This window comes from Ixodes scapularis, unplaced genomic scaffold (assembly GCF_016920785.2).
Source record: "Ixodes scapularis isolate PalLabHiFi unplaced genomic scaffold, ASM1692078v2 PGA_scaffold9__187_contigs__length_104089568, whole genome shotgun sequence".
Taxonomy (NCBI): domain Eukaryota; kingdom Metazoa; phylum Arthropoda; class Arachnida; order Ixodida; family Ixodidae; genus Ixodes; species Ixodes scapularis.
Window position 1 is genome coordinate 51349548 of NW_024609884.1, and position 17152 is coordinate 51366699.

At 44.3% G+C, this 17152-nt stretch overlaps 1 protein-coding gene across 3 annotated transcripts in view; it reads right to left on the reverse strand.

Annotated features, from left to right (window-relative positions):
- Positions 1-17152, reverse strand: part of LOC8030475 (E3 ubiquitin-protein ligase MARCHF6) — a 41568-nt gene that overhangs the window by 16624 nt on the left and 7792 nt on the right. For all 3 annotated transcript variants that reach the window (XM_029988205.4, XM_040498846.2, XM_029988204.3), the window contains exons 3-14: positions 15498-15571; positions 14076-14219; positions 13177-13249; positions 12406-12541; positions 8517-8667; positions 6391-6452; positions 6273-6305; positions 6150-6201; positions 5943-6001; positions 5033-5257; positions 3769-3972; positions 3076-3227 (exon numbers count right to left, since the gene is read on the reverse strand). In XM_029988205.4, coding sequence (XP_029844065.2) covers positions 3076-3227; positions 3769-3972; positions 5033-5257; positions 5943-6001; positions 6150-6201; positions 6273-6305; positions 6391-6452; positions 8517-8667; positions 12406-12541; positions 13177-13249; positions 14076-14219; positions 15498-15571 — 1365 coding nt within the window. The remainder of the gene's footprint in view (positions 1-3075; positions 3228-3768; positions 3973-5032; positions 5258-5942; positions 6002-6149; positions 6202-6272; positions 6306-6390; positions 6453-8516; positions 8668-12405; positions 12542-13176; positions 13250-14075; positions 14220-15497; positions 15572-17152) is intronic.

A 17152-nucleotide genomic window follows, 5' to 3' on the forward strand; every position in this document is an offset into this window, starting at 1 on the left:
GAATAGAAATCTACTCTATCTAATAAAAGGACAAACGAAAAATATTGAAAACGTAGTCATTTCATTCCTGCTCATACATATGCCACTTGGGCCCTTACTAAAACAAGCATGACTGAATAGAATAAAAAAAAAAAAACTTGTTTAAGATTTTGTTAAGAAAGAAAGTGACTGAAAAAACACGAGTCTTTACAGATGGGGAAACCAATTATAGTTTTTACTGTTACATTAGGACAGGAATGAGGAGCGCAGAAGCGGTCTTGGCAAAAGCAAACACCCTAAAGACACAAACAACAAAATTATGCCAAATGTTTAATTTTGTAGAGTATTTATCGCTTTCTTCAGAGATTAGAAGATATGTGAACACATGCCAGTAGGCTGCTAGGTATGTTTAGATACCGTAAAGTCCTAAAAAAAATGCCCACTCAAAATTAAAATATAAATGTAAAAAAATGTGAAGTAATATTCGAGGTTGCGGCAGTACAATTTGATTAAATAATTGGTGATAAGCACGGCGGGAATTCGCTACGCACCCCAAGCCCATATCACAAGCGAATGACGTTTTAGCGAACAGCGACGTTTTAGCGAATAACGGGTGCGCGCGTCAACCCCCTCCCCCTGCACTGCACTTTCGCCGCTTCGCGGCGGCAGTCTGCGGCGACTCATTAGAAAAAATGCTAACCCACTTGACTCCCACCCCAAGTAAGTGCCTCCTGTACTCCCCTGTCACGGGAATGGCAGCCAAACACGGATGCAGCACATGTCCTAGCCATGTGCTGCATCCTCGGCATCCTCGGGAGTGAGGGGCACGTCACGCAGACGGTACGAGCGTAGGTCCAGCAGGTCCCTCATTAGAAAAAATGCTAACCCACTTGACTTGACTTGACCCCCCCCCCCCCCCCCCCGAAGGGAATGCCTCCTGTACTCCCCTGTCACGGGAATGGCAGCCAAACGCGGATGCAGCACATTCGCGCTTCACAGTGCACGCAAGAACCTTCTACAAACTCCAGTGTCACGGGAACCGACATCGCGAGCACAAATCCAGAAGAAAAAAAAAGGGGGGAATGAATTAGGTATTTGCATGTCATGGGAACGGATACCGCAGATTGCGGATGCTGCAGATTCGTGTGTCACGGTACGATAAACATGAGGCAACCTGCGGTGAACGCCCTTGTCACACGTACCGATACTGCAGATCACGCGGTTAATGTTTTGGGATTTTTATGTTCTAGATCAGGAGTTCTCAAACTTTTTCGTCCCAGGGAACCCCAGCAAGCATCAAAAAGTCCCCAGAAACCCTCCCCCACCCTCTCCCTTTGTCGCCAACCAAAAATACTGGGCATTAAAGGCCTTTAGATAGTGAACACGAGTTTATTGCACTGACAGAATAACACGAAATGGAGGACTACAGACAAAATGAGAACGCAGAGGGGTTGATTTGGTTCACAATGTAAAATACATTAGTGCGAAAGGTGACGGTGCTTTGGGTTAAACTAGGGGGGGGGCACTGCAATTTCAATGCTCGCAGAACCCATGAGACCAGCTCGTGGAACCCCTGTGTTCCACGGAACCCAGTTTGAGAACCCCCTGTTCTAGATATTCAGGGGTTCATCCAAAACTTGACGGTATACGCGATTTAATGTGTACGGTATTTCGAATACATGCGGCCATGCTCAGCGCCACCGTGCAAAGAAAATAATAAAGTAGTAAACAACGAACTGATGTTTTAGTACTTCTGACAAAGCCACCTATTCATGTCTCATTTTAGGAGATCAGACAATTACACGCCCGTTGTTGGCTGAGCATTAATGGCACGAAGCAACGCACCCAAAGTGCTTGGGAGGCACTGGTATGGGGAACGGAAATAAACACACAACTTTTATTGTGTGCGGCTCATATTTGTCCAAATACAGTATACTTCTGAACAATAAAATTGTTTACTTTTCCTCGCGTTCCACACGGATGACTTACACAACCAACTCGCGTGGTTCACTCTCGTGCTGCTGGCACTCGACAACTTGTCAAAAACCACGAAACGAAATGGAACACTGTTCATTTACCTGGTCCAAAATAAATCATGATCATTTTCGTTCAATGAAAATTGGCATTTGGTGCCTGTTTTCATCAAACAAAAATTAACTGCTTTAAGAAAAAACACAAGCCTAAATTTTTTTTTTTTTTTTTTTTTAATTTGTTTTTTAATTTTGAGGTTTTCAGTTTTAGAAACTAATTATACACCCTTAACTAAATTTCATGACAATACGCCAAATAGTTACGTTAATATAAAATATTTTCAACACATTGTGAGGCAGTAAATAAAGTAAAGGAGTTCAATGTTTGAATGCATTTTTCTCAGTTCCACTTTTTGCTGCAAATTTCATACGAAGGAATCTTTTGTTCGAAGGTGAAAGTATTCTGTTACCACAATCAAGATGTTTCTGAACTCTTCCACTTTATATTCAAGCAGTCAAAATGGTGCTTATTAGCTTGATTTGCATATCATAGATTTCTTAATGAAAAGTGACACACCATCTTATGCAGGTATGTAAATTTGTCCTAGAGAGCTGAAACTTTGCACAGTACACCTACATCTGAAGCTAAATCTCCCTAGCAAATTTCATTCCGATCACTTGAGTAGTTCAAAAGTTTGACCTCTAGCCAGTGTCCCCCCTTAATGCAGTTAATTTTTGCCAGTTAACTGCTTCCCATTAACTGCTTTGGCGCAACGTTTGCACTTGGAGGCAGGATGGCGCAGCGAAAGTGGATTGGTGCACAATTGGCACAGTGCTTCTACCCCTGTTCATTTACCCGGTTGTCATAGCCATCATTCATACTACACCTTGCCCCTGGTGGATGGGGTCCCCCATCACTTCCCCCGATCCAAAAGGAGTCCCCTAAACATCTGTGGTCAAGAACCACAGGGTTAGAGCATTGAAATTCCTGAAGCAGGAACTTCCCCCAAATTTAATGCAAGGTCAGTATAGGCAGGCTTATAATGATCGCTCAGAAATGGGGAATTAAGCTGGAGACAAGTGGGCGTAAGCAAAATCAGTGCTATCCAGCGACCGGTTCGCTCACCTTGAGATGATGACGTGGTAGGGCAGGAACCCGGGCAGAAGGGCCTGGATGACACGCACGGGCACCCAGACCATGAGCAGCACTGTGGTGCCAAAGATGACCAGCGACACGAGGAAGCGTCGCACGTGTTGCAGAATGGGCAGGTGGATCATCTATGAGGGAGAACGTTCCTTTTCGACACCTGGTTTTGCACGCTGCACTGGCCGTGCGCAAGGAATGCCTAGCTAATAAAACCAGCTGCGAAAGCTATTCTCAGACTCACAATAAACGGCACAACTACTTATTCAGGTTAAGGGCACTCCTCTCTTAACATCCTCGATACAATTTTTTTTTTAGAATGTGCATGTTCCACGAAAAGCATGCAAGAAAACAGTCGGGTGTTTTGGTGCACCTTTTCCTCCCGGAAGTGGGACTGTGTAGCAAAGCTGAACCGGCACAGCACAGTACAAATGGCGCGGCACAAATGGCGCGGCACAAATGGCGCAGCACAAATGGCGCGGCACAAATGGCGCGGCACAAATGGCGCGGCACAAATGGCGCGGCACAAATGGCACAGCACAAATGGCGCGGCACTTCTGCCCCTGAACTACCCCCCACTTCCCACTAAATATTGAGGCCCTTGCTCTCGATACCTGCAGCTGCTAGCCATCTGCCCCCACACCCCCAGCAGCTTCCAAACAAATAAGGGCTGACCTCCTGGATAGGGTTGAAGTCGGGGTCGTTGAGGTTGCGGAGGAACCAGAGGAGTCCTGGCCGGAGCACCTCCCGCAGCAGGAGCACGAAGGAGGCAAAGTAGAAGACGTACACCATGCCAACTAGCCAGTGTAGGAACATAAATGTGCCTGGAGCCAGCTGGAAGCTAGACTCTCGATCCGAGAGGGTGGCGTCCAGCATCGTCTGCAACGCACATGCCCATCCTTGGTTAGCCGCTTGGCAGCCGTAGTTGCCAACACGTTTTTCTAAAGCAAATGCCCAGCTGTTCCTAAATCGCTTCAAAGGCCAAAAAAAAAAAAAAAAGACGTCGCGATGTGGTATTTTAAAGAAGGTCTGCTAATCCACCTAAACAGCAGACAAAACTAAACCTTTAACAGAAACTGCAGCTAGTGCCGACCTCCTTTCAATAGTGCCACACCACTGTGTTTACACTGCGGTAAAACTAAAAATTAAAGAAAAAAGAAAAGTAATAAAATGTTTTATCAATTGCATTCAGTATTCACGTCGGGTTGTACAAATAGGATGGAAATGCAGCAAAGGCTCGAAGGAAGAACTTAGATAGTTACCCCCCTCCGAGACTTCAAGTGACAATCTCAAAGATTTCAAAGAGCGCTAGCTATTTCAGCACCCTCGAAAGGGTTCAGTTCCTTGGGGGAAACCTTAGCCACTATTCCATGGCTTACTTAGGCACCTAAATTAGATTAGGATAATCTAATTTAGGTGCCTAATAATCTAATTTAGGAAACATTTAAGATAAACGGCACCTAAATTTTCGAGCGAAACGGGACGTAAATTTTCATTGACTGCAACGCGTCATGTGGTGCTATTGCAACAGTGCCATCGTTGCTAAGGAGCCAGCCAGACTGTTGGTGGCGCAGCGGGAGGGTGGGACGCGGGCATGCACTGGCCTGACATTAGGCCTAAAACAATAGGCCTATCGTTACGCTTTGAGGTCTAACGCCGTCAACTGGTACCCACAGCTAGGGCGATGATGATGACGGTGAGAGGACATGTGATTTCAGCACGCGCCAGCCGCGCTTTGCACTCCCGCCGCCGCCTCACTTAGTGGCGCAGCTGTCACCAACGAGCCAGGGATGCTTCCGCATTCACACCTCATAAGAAGCGCCTAGGTGTCCTCGGAGTTTTTTTTTTAGCTTTCCCAGACAATGTAAAATACAAAGCTAAGATGGAAATGATTTATTGCCGCAAGGCCAGAAATGTTCAGTTCATCTCGAAAACTCACGAGGGAGCAGATGTCGAGCCACCAGCCGCAGACGAGGGGAAACAGGCCAATTTCAACCACTGAGAGAAGAGACACCTTGACCACAACATAGCAGAGGCCCAACAGCCGCTGGGTTCGCCTCAGCTTGGCCAGAGACGCCAAGGCGTGCAGCAGCACCAAGGCAATGCCCACAATCACGTAGCCGCACAGCGTCGTCAGCAGGCCCTCAAATTGGGATGCCGTCACCTGCAACCGAGGAACGCACGTCATCAGGGAGTGTATAGGGTGTGGAACTCCTCATGACCCTTTGGTTTTGCAATATCCAACAGTAGACGAGTCTTGATTCATTCAGGAAAAAAAATTATTGTCTAAAAATTAATTCTGTGATATTACGGTTTTTTCGTTCCAATTTATCCACTGTTATAGCACCTCTACCACATACGATAAGTCAAATTTGAGGGCTTTATTCGTCAAACTAATGAAGGGCACCTGGCACGTCCCAGCAGAGGACTGAGGATTAATTTCGACACCTTGGGAATTTTTTGATGTGCAACCGAAATTTTAGTTATATGGCATGGCGCCTTCCTCGCAATAAGCCTTCATCAGATAGTAGGCACCTCGGCCGGGGTTCTAACACGCCAAATGAGGATCAGTAGGCCGACACTTTACCTCAGAGTCACAGAGGCAGCACCATGTAGGATAAAAGCTTCTAAATAACTGACAAATATAACCTTTCTCTGATGCTCTCCAAGGTCAAATGTAATACAAGCCCAAAATAAATATACAAGGACATAAAAATTTGGATTAGAGTCACATTAGCATAACACTGGCCTAATTTATTAACAATATCACACTGGTCATAAAGAAAATATGCAAGCTCTCATGACGAATAGCCTCAACAAACACACATACACACAGAAAAGTAACTCACATAGTTTTTCAAGCGAAATCCCAGGATTGCAAACTGGCCAATGTGGTAAGGACAGAATGCTGCAAAAACGAAAAGATCAATATTGATGATAGCAAGTAAAATCAAACAAAAATATTTCAATGGTTACTGCAAGCAATGAACACACAAGTAACCAGAAAATATATAGAAGATGAAAGTTTAACAAGCGAGTCACAGCAGCACACTCACCAAACACAAGGATGAAGAGCGTGTTGAGCGAGACCACCCAAAAGACGTGCTCCTGCATCACACAACATCCACTCGTTAAAAGTCTGAAAATGAGTTTAAAAAAAAGTATTTCGAAGTTCTTACCAGAAATACCAATGAACCATCAAGTCCAAGGAGCTGCAGAAAGAACACAAGGCACCTGTCAATTCTTCCCTGTCAAGTGAGGTGAAACGTGTTAAAAAGAAAATAGAAGCAAACTTGCCCTTTCCCAAGTGAGTTCCTCGGCTGCTCTGTCCCACTCGATAGGATTCCAATTGATGTCATCTGGGCAGACACCAGAAAAAGAGTCAGAAAACATAACACGATAAATGTGCACCTGCTTAGGTGCTTATATATAACATAGGAGAGGTAATTAAAGACAAAATGCAGTACTGGTATCTTTAAAGGGCAACTCAGCTTAATTCCAAAAATTTTAGAGTAGAAACAGCCGACTCATTGTAAAATGCATCAGGACTGGATTATGCAGCAATGCGGGGATCTTAATAAATATACAATTAGAAAAGGGCCTCTGCTACGGTAAACGCCAACCGAACGGAACTATATGGTCAGTTCATAATAGAGCCAGACAGACTTTTTCCATACTCAAGCCTTCGAAGCATATCGTGTGAATGCACCACCATGCATTCAACAACATGGTCTGCTAGGTGGTAGATCTAGCAGACTTCGTTCAAGAACAACATGGCAATTTAGTACAGCGCTTCTGATGCGGCAAACACACTAAGACGTTGCAGGGACAAAAGACAGGGACACACAGGTAAAATGTTTCACACAGTCAAAACTTCTAGTTAAGGTCTATAAGTGTCCACTGAACAAAAATGTAGTTAAATGAGGGCTTGTTGTTGGGCTAGTTGGGGCATGAAGCTCAAGAAACTCGTAAGTGCAAACAAAGACAGACACGATGAAGGGGACATGAACAAAAGCTTGTCCATGTTGCCTTCTTGGGAACAGTCTTTGTTTGCACCTACAAATTTTTTTGTGTTTTTAAAAATAAAAAGCTTCCACTTATTTATCTCCAAATTGGAGAAAGGAGAGAGAGATAAAAGAAACTCGGTTGTTGCTTGACGAGCCTCTCTCTCCATCAGCAGCAATAAAAAAAGCAACCACAAACACAATATTTTTTAAAGCAAGATGCAAAACAAAAATAATGTAAAACACACAAAAAAACTAAAATCATACAATTAATTTAGTAATTATACAGGGTGTCTCAAATAGCGGCCAGGCTCTTTGTAAATTTTATAGAAAAAATGCACAAACTGTGGGAAACGCTGCACAAAATCATAGTGTGATAGGTTAAGAAACCGGTTTTTGTAGTCGATTTAAAAAGCCTGGCCGCGATTTGAGATGCTCTATACATTTATAGCATAGATGGGTTAATCTTAAACAAATAATGACCGTATGTTTTGAACAGATTCATTCAGAATTTCAATGCTATGAGCACAAAAACAATTTAAAAGTTGGGGAAGTGTACATTTTAGCATCTGACTGCCGTAAGTTGCACTGGAGTGCAGTACTATCCATGCCCCAGACCTACAAACATCATACACTGCTTCCCTATGCTCTAGGTGAGAGATTGCCATGTAAATCTTTTGATTGTGTTTAAAAAATTGTATGAAACAGCGAGTATAAAGTTATAATGATTTAAATTTGCACAATATTTAGTTTATTAAAGAGTACTTTCCTATGATTATCATATGTAACACAATGGGAAATATACATTTATATATAATACCAACAGCCCTTCAGTTTATTACATGAGGTTAGTGTCATCACAGACCATGAACTGATTAAATATTATTCCCACTACTTTTACACTTTCCATTCTATCTATATTATTTGCACCAAGCGAGAGGACAGACATGCATACAGTTTGTATTTCATGATCTAAATATAATGGCTTTTGTTTTGTTGACATTATTTGTAAAGAATTTGATGTTGCCCAATAATTTCACATAATTAAGAATTGATTTGCATTCTGTATAATTTGCTCGGCATCATTCCCTCAAAAGAATACACCGGTATCATTGACATAGATAACATATTTAACTTTAGTGTCAATATTTACAATGTCATTTATATACAAGTGGGCTCAATCACTACCTTTTCGGTGCACCTGCTGTTAATGGCCCGAGACCATATATCTATTTCTACACATTGATACCGATCCCGGAGATAACTCCTTATCATATTTAGTACAACATTGTGCACACCTAAAATATACAACTTTTGAATTAGCCTCTTATGATAAGCTCCCCTCCCACCTCAAGTTAATATTGAGGTCCCGCACATACGCAGCACGACACCAAATCCCCGCGACAATCCGGTGCACACCTTGAGCGGCGTTGTTTACGTCGTTGACGTCTCCCGCGGCCGGGATGTCCTCGGCATGATGTGGCGCCGGTCCCAGTGCTCCTGGGGCGCCATTCACATCGTGCAGACCGTGCTCTCCGCCCGCCGCTGCCTCTCCGAGACCTTCCTGGTTCTGCAGTGACCAAACCAGAAGGCCCAAAGGGCAACTGGGCTCTCGCGCTATGCCCCCAAAAGACACAGTTGCTGCCTCTACACAGAAGAGAGAGGCCGTTCAAAATACACATGGGCAAAAGAAAACATTTTATACTCCGCTTCATTGTAAAGTTGGGCCATAGTCGATGCTACGAGCCGATGGGTCAATCAAGCAGCACCGAAACTGCAAAGTCAAGGCGTTTGTCGTCTTTTTGTGTGTAAGTTAGTCTACTAATCCACTCTGGTGCACAGAGTATGCCATCACCTAGAGCTTTTAGTACATTCATACGTGCATCTTTCACCTGTGACTGTGCTCAGACTTGTGGTAAAAGGATATGGTATACTGAATTTACTCACATAATGAACGCACTTTGTTTCCCAAAAAATTTACATATATTTGGGGGGTGCGTTCATTACGCGGGGTAAAAACTTCTACATTTACACACTTCGTGCAAATGTCATATTAGGTGCCAATATGACACAGCAAGGTACTGTGGCATGTCTCTACTGATGAAGACGCACCCATGGCTGGCTGGGGGTGCGCCACAGTAACCAGGCTTTATAATTGCGAACCTTTTAGGGCGCTTTTGGCGTGCATTTTGCTGGAGGAAAGGCGCCCTACGAAGCTCACTCAGCACGGAGAGCAATGCGACCGTTCTTAGGCCTAACCACTTTCAAGCTTTTACTGTCTGAAAGCGGACCATAGACGACGGCGTGTTTGTTGACATCAATACATCCGGTAGGCGAAGAATGTCCGGGACTGGGCAATCCCTCAACCCAAGCTCCTTCACGTGTGCGCGCCGCTCGGTTCCACGGTTGATCACTTCTGCAACTACACACTTGCAGCCATAACGAGAGCGACTTGGCTTGGCCTGACTTGGACTGACCGCTTGGCAAAAGAAAATTGGCTTGGTGGGCTTAGCGGCTAGCTAAGTTGGACGCAATTTGAGACTCGTGGAGCTGAAAATTGGAGGTGCGTTCATTCCGCGAGGGAAAACAAATGTAGGGCCCTTCCACTTCACGTGAAGATGGAGGACCAGCGAAGCTGTTATCTTTACGACGTCTAAGACGATGTCTACAGGGGTGGAAGCGGGCTAGAGACTTTTGTATCAGGGCTGGGAGCAGCAAAAGTCCCACTTTGGAGCAGTTTTGGAGCAGTAAGACGCTCGCTTTAGAGCAGCTCGGGAGCAGCAAAATAAGTTTTGTAGCCGTAGAAGTAGGTTTTGCAGCAGGTCACGGAGGTCAAACAAATGTCTAAAAGTGATTTGTTGTTTCTAAATGTGAAAATGTAGCAAAAATATATGCATGCACATCCCAGAATAATTTTCAAGCAACATACATACACATTTTTCTATTTCTATTGCATTGAAATATGGAATATTGGCAATTTATGCAAAGGAAAGGCTTTGAGAACCATTCCGGCAGCAGGCAGAGTAATGATAGACTTTATATGGGAGGCCCCGACAATAAAAGCCTAACTTGAGCCACGCCAGTACAAAACCGTCTACTTAATAGACCAATTGTAAACATGTATCCAGAAAACTAAACCACTGCAAGGTGTCAGATAAACTACCTTCGCTGACTACAGTTTTTGTTTAATAAAGAATACACATGTTCAATCACTACTTAAAAAGCCCTATATCAAGTTTAGTAACAAAATACAAGGCTACTGACATTTGACAAAAATTCAGATGCAAAAATAAAATGTGTATTTTATATCTTTAGACTACCACAGTCACTCGCACATATGCAGCTTTAAGCATCGACTAGAAGAGCAACGCAACCTTATGTACTCCATAAAATGCTGTGCATTGCGTGTCTCCATAAAAAAAATTAAGGTACCACAACATGTTTCAGAATAAAGCAGTCCTTGCTGACCTGTTTTCATTAAATACAAATGTTCTAAATCCCTGTTCATAAAATACAGTAATCCCTACACCCAAGTTAACATACAAAGCTATATCTAATTACTTTGGATGGAAAAATATATTGTCTTAAAAATATCACAGCCACTAATACATATGCAGCATAAACACTGACTAGAAGAGCCCACAGGCTCCATGTTAAAAAAAAGGGTTGTGACTAAGCTGAATCTGTGTAATTTAGATACAATTGAAGTTCACCTTTTTTTTTCACAGTTTGAAGAGCAGAGTCAATTTCTTTTATGCGCTCGAGTACTATGGGCAGTTTAGAGTTCACATCTCTTAGCAGGTGTCCACTCCCCACCTTGTCCATGTCCTTAACTGCCTCACCCTTGCTTATGAGTTCTTGTGCACTCAGTAGAAGTGCTTTAAGAGAAAACAGTTTGAACGAGACTGAAAATGAGATGTAGCTGATCAGGCGCTGATCCCTGCGGGGCAGGCTGCCTTCTTACGTGACAAAAAGCCCACCAACTTCTCTCTACCCTACCCTACCCTACCCCCCCCCCCAAGCAGAAACTTATACGAGTAGAGTGGCTATAGCAAGTTAAGGTGCGTTCTTGACAGGAATCGGCAGCGTGGGAGTGTTGTACGGCATTTCTGATGTAACCCCCACTGCTCCACGCTAAAGGAAAGAAACAAAAGAGTGTGTAGCACTGCCAATTAACCAACTCGCTTAAGATCGCGGGTATTGCTTTCGCCAGTGGTTTGACGGCGGTAGACAACACACGACAGCGTGCACATTCGCGCACACAATGATGGTTTTGGTTTCGTTTTGACAAGACAAATTGAGCTCGAGAACGGATGTGCCTGTGCTCGCGATTCTTCACGGCTAAGCGTCCAAATATGGTAGGCTACCAAATAACAGGTAAAGCTAGTAAAGACCACTTACTTCTGCTCATGTTAATGGCCAAGGTAGCCCACCGGTGCCGAGGCACCAACTCCCACGATCACGGCAAATCGGGACCACGGGCAACTGCATGCGCGCTCCAACCGCGCCAACCAACTATGCCCGAAACCAAACCGATGTGTTGGTATATAAACACTTTGTAGTAAAAAACGACATTGCACTCTCGATGAACTAAAATCGACGCCTCGCCCTGAGGTTAGACATGGTCCGGAGCCCCAGTCGAGTTGGTACGAGTCACCCGCAGTGACACCTAACCAAAAGTACACACCTCATGGTGGCCCCTGGCCAACCGTTTTCCGCTGAATTTAGAGAAAACACTAAAAAAAAAAAAAAGTTGAAATTGGCGTTTTGGAGCAGGCTGGCGCAGGGAAGTGAATTGGCGCAGGGTGGCGCAATTGGCGCAGCGCTTCCACCCCTGTGTCTAGAGGACGACGTCTGGGGCGACCTCAAGGACGACCTCGAGGACAATTTCTAGGGCGACTTCTAGGACAACCTCAAAGACGACTTCCAGGACGTCCTCGAGGAAGACTTTTAGGAGGACGCCTAGAGAAATTTCAGCTTTTCCACGCTGGCAAAAACCAGAGTGGAAAGGCTGAAAAGGTTGCCGCCATCTATGAGCGACGGCGGCAAGCCGGTTGTCTGGTATCCGCCGTCGCTCATAGATGGCGGTAGCTGTCTGGAGTTTTGTGTCGACATTAGTTTGTCCACGGACACAATACTGGGAAAACCAGCCCTTAACAGCTCCGCTGTAAAAAGTCCAAATATTGGTACCCGCTGTGGGGGGTGCGTTCATTATGCGAGTGCATTCATTATGCAAGTAAATACGGTAATACAGAAACTTTCTTGTGGCGAGCCCACCTGCAAAAAATGTCTGGCATGCAGAACGCACCTGTGGCTCTTGCTCAAGCCAATCGGGGCCTTCCCCGTGGATGACTTGCTCCCGCAACCATACTAGGCTGATGAAGGCGCACAAGGTGCAGGTGACGATGCAGCAGCCATACAGGCTGTCCGATAGCACATTCTCCCTGCATACACACGCCAATCAATCAGACATTAATTGCTTGTAGAGCACCCTTCTCTCCCACTCTATTGAGATGGTCCGAGAAATTTGTGAGTATGTTCAACATATTTTTTTTCAATTCAAACATTTATCGACAGAATCTCGAGCCCACCACCAGCAAACATCTAGAGGAAATATAATTAGGTTGAAAAATGCCTGTGAAAAGCTTTGTCTTGCTTCCTTAATACAAGCAACAAACCTTGATTATGGCATTCACACACTTAGCAGCGCCTTGCATGAGGTTACAGAAGCTTACTTTATAGATGAATGCAAGCAAAGCCTTTGGGTGGGGCCATACTCTCCGATGGGAGCAGTGATTGTAAGGTCTTGGATGCTTGCCAAACCCACTACAGGTCGTCAAAATAGCCTGCTCGTAAGCTACGCTGCATCTTCAGTGTTTATTCCAGGCCACGCTGTCAAATCTCTAATTCATACAATTTTAATTCTGAGGCGTACTGAACAAAACACGGTATGTATGTAGGTTTCCTTAGCAATTTCCTCTAAGAAGAGCATAAAGGCAAAGTCAGGAATAAGTCGAAACTTGAATTTCATCTGAGACAGGAAAGCCGGGGGTGGGGGTTGAAAGAATTACCAACTCACGTGGACAGCATGTCCAGAGGTAGCGTCAGCAGTGAACTGACAGACCCCGTGAAGAGACATCGGTAGATGCGACCTGCAGGGAACAATTTGCGTTCTACCCATTTCCGGCCCATTTTTTTAATGCACAGCATCCCGAACCATGCACAATTGAGCCAGTTTTTTTAAGCTCATTACCAATATGGCCTCGGAATTAAAATTTTTGAGAAAAAAAATGTTTTTTTCGCAAATGATATGTTTATTAACTTCCAAAGAATGGTTTCAGAAACTTTCATTTATAAACATGCTGGATTTATCTTTTTGCAAGCTTTATGTGTTTTTTTTTATTTAGCACTGCTTCATACTCGTTTAAACATAGCCAGAACGTCTCACCCTCATTGGATGTGCCATTTACTCTAGATTTAGCCTGTAGAAGCTTCCCAAGTTTAAAAGTACCAATGGCCAGGAGAACCCTATACATTCAAACAGAAAAAATCCAGAAAATTCGGTATGAGCAATCTTATAGGTTGAGACCCAAAACAGGCTTTACGATTGGTCCTACCCGGTGACGTGATACTGTGCCATCTTCAGTAACACCCTTTCACAGTATCTTCCACTTCAGATCCTATTCCTGCTTTGCTGCTCTTCCTTAGTATGATTTGCCTCCTAGTTCTTGCCAGTTTACCTGTCAAAAAATGCCTGCTACAAAAGTTAGCTAGCCTACAAACGACACAAACTGGTAGATATTTTCAGGGAAACAACGAAGTCTCAAAGGGGATCAATCCTAATGGGGTTCAATTCGCCCTGAAAGTTTCAATCAAATTGAGAGAACGGTTCAAAAGTTGACCCTCCCAGGCAATGTCCCCCCTTAAGAAATACCAAAGATTTCCTTTGTCTTTACTAAAGTGTAAAGTGAGACTTACAGGCAGTGAGCGGAACTATGCCCAACCAGGCAAAGGCCACCACGGTGTAGTGTAGCCAGTACCGTATTGCAGTGCCCAAGCTGCTCAGGAGCCCACTCACAATGTCCCGGATCGGCAGTCGCTTTGGCATGTCCGGCGAATAAACTGAGCAGGAAAAATGAACAGCAATGGTGAGTTCAATTCAACTCATATTTCTGTGAAATAAATGTCTACCATCAGAATTCAGCAAAAAAACACAGACAAATTTGATGGAGGAAATTACTGAAAGGACAAATGCAGGCGCAATCTCGGCAAACATTGCAGGTTGTGTCAAGTAATAATGCAAAAATATAAGATCAGAACTTCAACAGATACCAGTGAAGTAGGTGTGGGCAATGCATACATACTTCACTAGCTAGAATTCAAACACAACGGCGACAAAACTTGCGTAAATATATTAGACATCTCAAGTCAAAGAATGTGATTATGGATTTGCCAAGGAATGAGCAATGTTCAATAGAGCCCGGGCTCTTTCTGACCCAGTGCGCTTTTTCCTTCCTAGCAAGACAGCAAGCTCTTTAGTTTAGCTTACAAAAAGATTCAATCAGTGGGGTCTTCCCGCTCAAGTTCCTGGTGTAATCTACAAAGTGAGAAGTTAATTTTATTTATCTGACAGGGCTTTAGATGGCCTTAGAAACATTGATGTACACAGCAAAACAGCAAACAAAAGTACATTTTCACTAGACTGTTGCTACGGTTAAAGGGGCACTCAAGCGGATTCAGAGATCTATTTATGATAACTCAATCTACGGGCTCTAAGCATCCTAAAAAACCCTAGATTACACTCATGGGTGACCGATTTACATATTAAAAATCTAATCGAAGGTTGAGACAAGCCCCTCTTTTGTGCACCATGAAGCAGACACCAGAGGGTGCCGTCAGACAGCGTTTTCATGCAATAATTGGTGTTTTTACACCAATTCCTACACCTTTGTCTACTACACCCATAGATTTGTTTTTTTTTTAGTCAAAATATAATACACAACAAGCCATAAAACACCAATAGTAGTGGTAACGTTCAGGAATCCCCCTGCAATTAACGATTTTCATTGGTTAAATTTTATGGAGGGGGGGGGGACTCGAGGATTGGATTTTTATTGCTCAGAGTTTACTAGGACATTGTGCCATCTAGAACTGGTCAGTTTTATTAATAAGTCCAACAAACAATATGCAATTGAAAACAAGCATCTACAAAAAGCACTTGAGTGCCTCTTTAAATGAAGCATATCCCACAAATTATTTTTACAATATCTTGCAACTGTCCACACTATTTGCAGCCGTTAACCTCAGAGTTGGCTCAAATTTAAATTTAGTAATGTCGCAGTCCATTGACATCCAAGGGCAGTGGCAATGCTCATGAAATAACTGTCTAAACACACTCACTTGGCATAAAGGAGAAGCGATGGTTGCAAAGCTCGCAGTATTCTTTCCTGCTGTATTTCAGCCATTGTACAAGGCTGCACAAGAAAAAAAAAAAAAAATGTGATTAAAAAAAAAAAAAGGGTTGACAACTATTGCTCAATTGAACAAATACTGTCAGGAAAGAAAAAGCAACAAAGACTCCGCAATTCTTTTTTTTTTTTTTTTAACAAAAAGTAGAGTGCAAAAGCAGAAACTAACACCCGTTTCATGCTTTATAAGCCTGAAGAGCTTATAACGAGTCTTAGCTGGCAAAGCAAACAAAATGGTTTCACAGTCGCTTCAAGAATTTCTTTTGTTCGCTCCATATTTTATGTTACTCTACACTGAACCAAAGAAAACAACTGGCACAGCACACTTAAGGTTGGGAAATATTGCGAAATATTGGTACTGTAATATTTGAAACACCTGAAATGGTGTTTCAGAAATACATCTTGTAAAATTTATATTTTTGTATAGAGATGAAAAAAAACAACAAAAAAAACAGTATTTCAACTGCTGTATTAACCTAGATTTCTGGGTTGATTCCTGGTTAGGTGTCCTTGTTCATGACACCGCTAACTCTCACGTTTATCGTTCTCGTCCAGCTCCATCCCCTATTCTTTCTAAACGGTGTCCATTATGAACTCCCCAGGCACCTGACCAACGTGACAACTGCATACCGAACCGTCCTGGACGCCTGTTTCGCTCTACAATTTCCGCCTCCCACCCACACCGGTTCGGTGGCTCAGCCTGCGAGACGGTTACATGCTGTTTGGCTCCTTCTGTTTGGTGGGGACGTTACACAAAATCCTGGCCTCCGCCGCCGCCACCGCCGCCGCCGCCGCCGCCGCCGCCCCCGCCCCCCCCCCCCCCCCCCCGTCCCCACTGCTCAAAGAGCGTCTGCAATACCATGGCAGCGTTACAGTGTGACCTGTGTGACAGGTGGCATCAACCTAAGTGCGAGCTCCTGTCGCTCGGGTCATATCGGCGCCTGTCATCTTCAACCAAACCCTAGTTTTGCGCCGTATGTCAGTTGCTGCAGTTCGATGAGGCGCTCTTTTCTTCGCCCGGAGCTAATGGTGACATCCCACCTCCTCAGTCTGGGACACCCCAGTGTGCCCTGGAGGACACTCGGCAACGACCCACTGGCTCTCGTAACCCCACTGCAAGCAACCACTTCAGCAAGTTCGTTACGTTCTGGTACACCAATGGATGGAATGTGAAGAACAAACTAACTGATCTCAAACTCATCTCATCGGCTCTCCCTGACAGTAATGAGTTTCTTCTCATGGGGACACGGTTGGACGACAGTGCTCGCGACATCGAGCTCTTCGGCCAGGCCCTCGTCACAGTTCGTCGGCGTGATCACCCGTCTCACGGTGGTGGAGTGCTCATCGCCGTGCCATCTGGTCTCTTGGCAGTCAGACGGGACGACATCGAGCAGCCAGAATTAGAAACAATCTTTCTGCAACTTTATCACCCGAAGGGTAGGTCCCTTCTCGTCTGCGCCTACTGTCCGCCGTCCACCCGGGCTACTGCCTACAAGCTACTCGATACGTCCATCACAAAGGCGCTTACAAAGTACTATTGGGTGGTGTTTCTGTTTGGAGCCTTTAACAGCCACATAGATTGGTGGA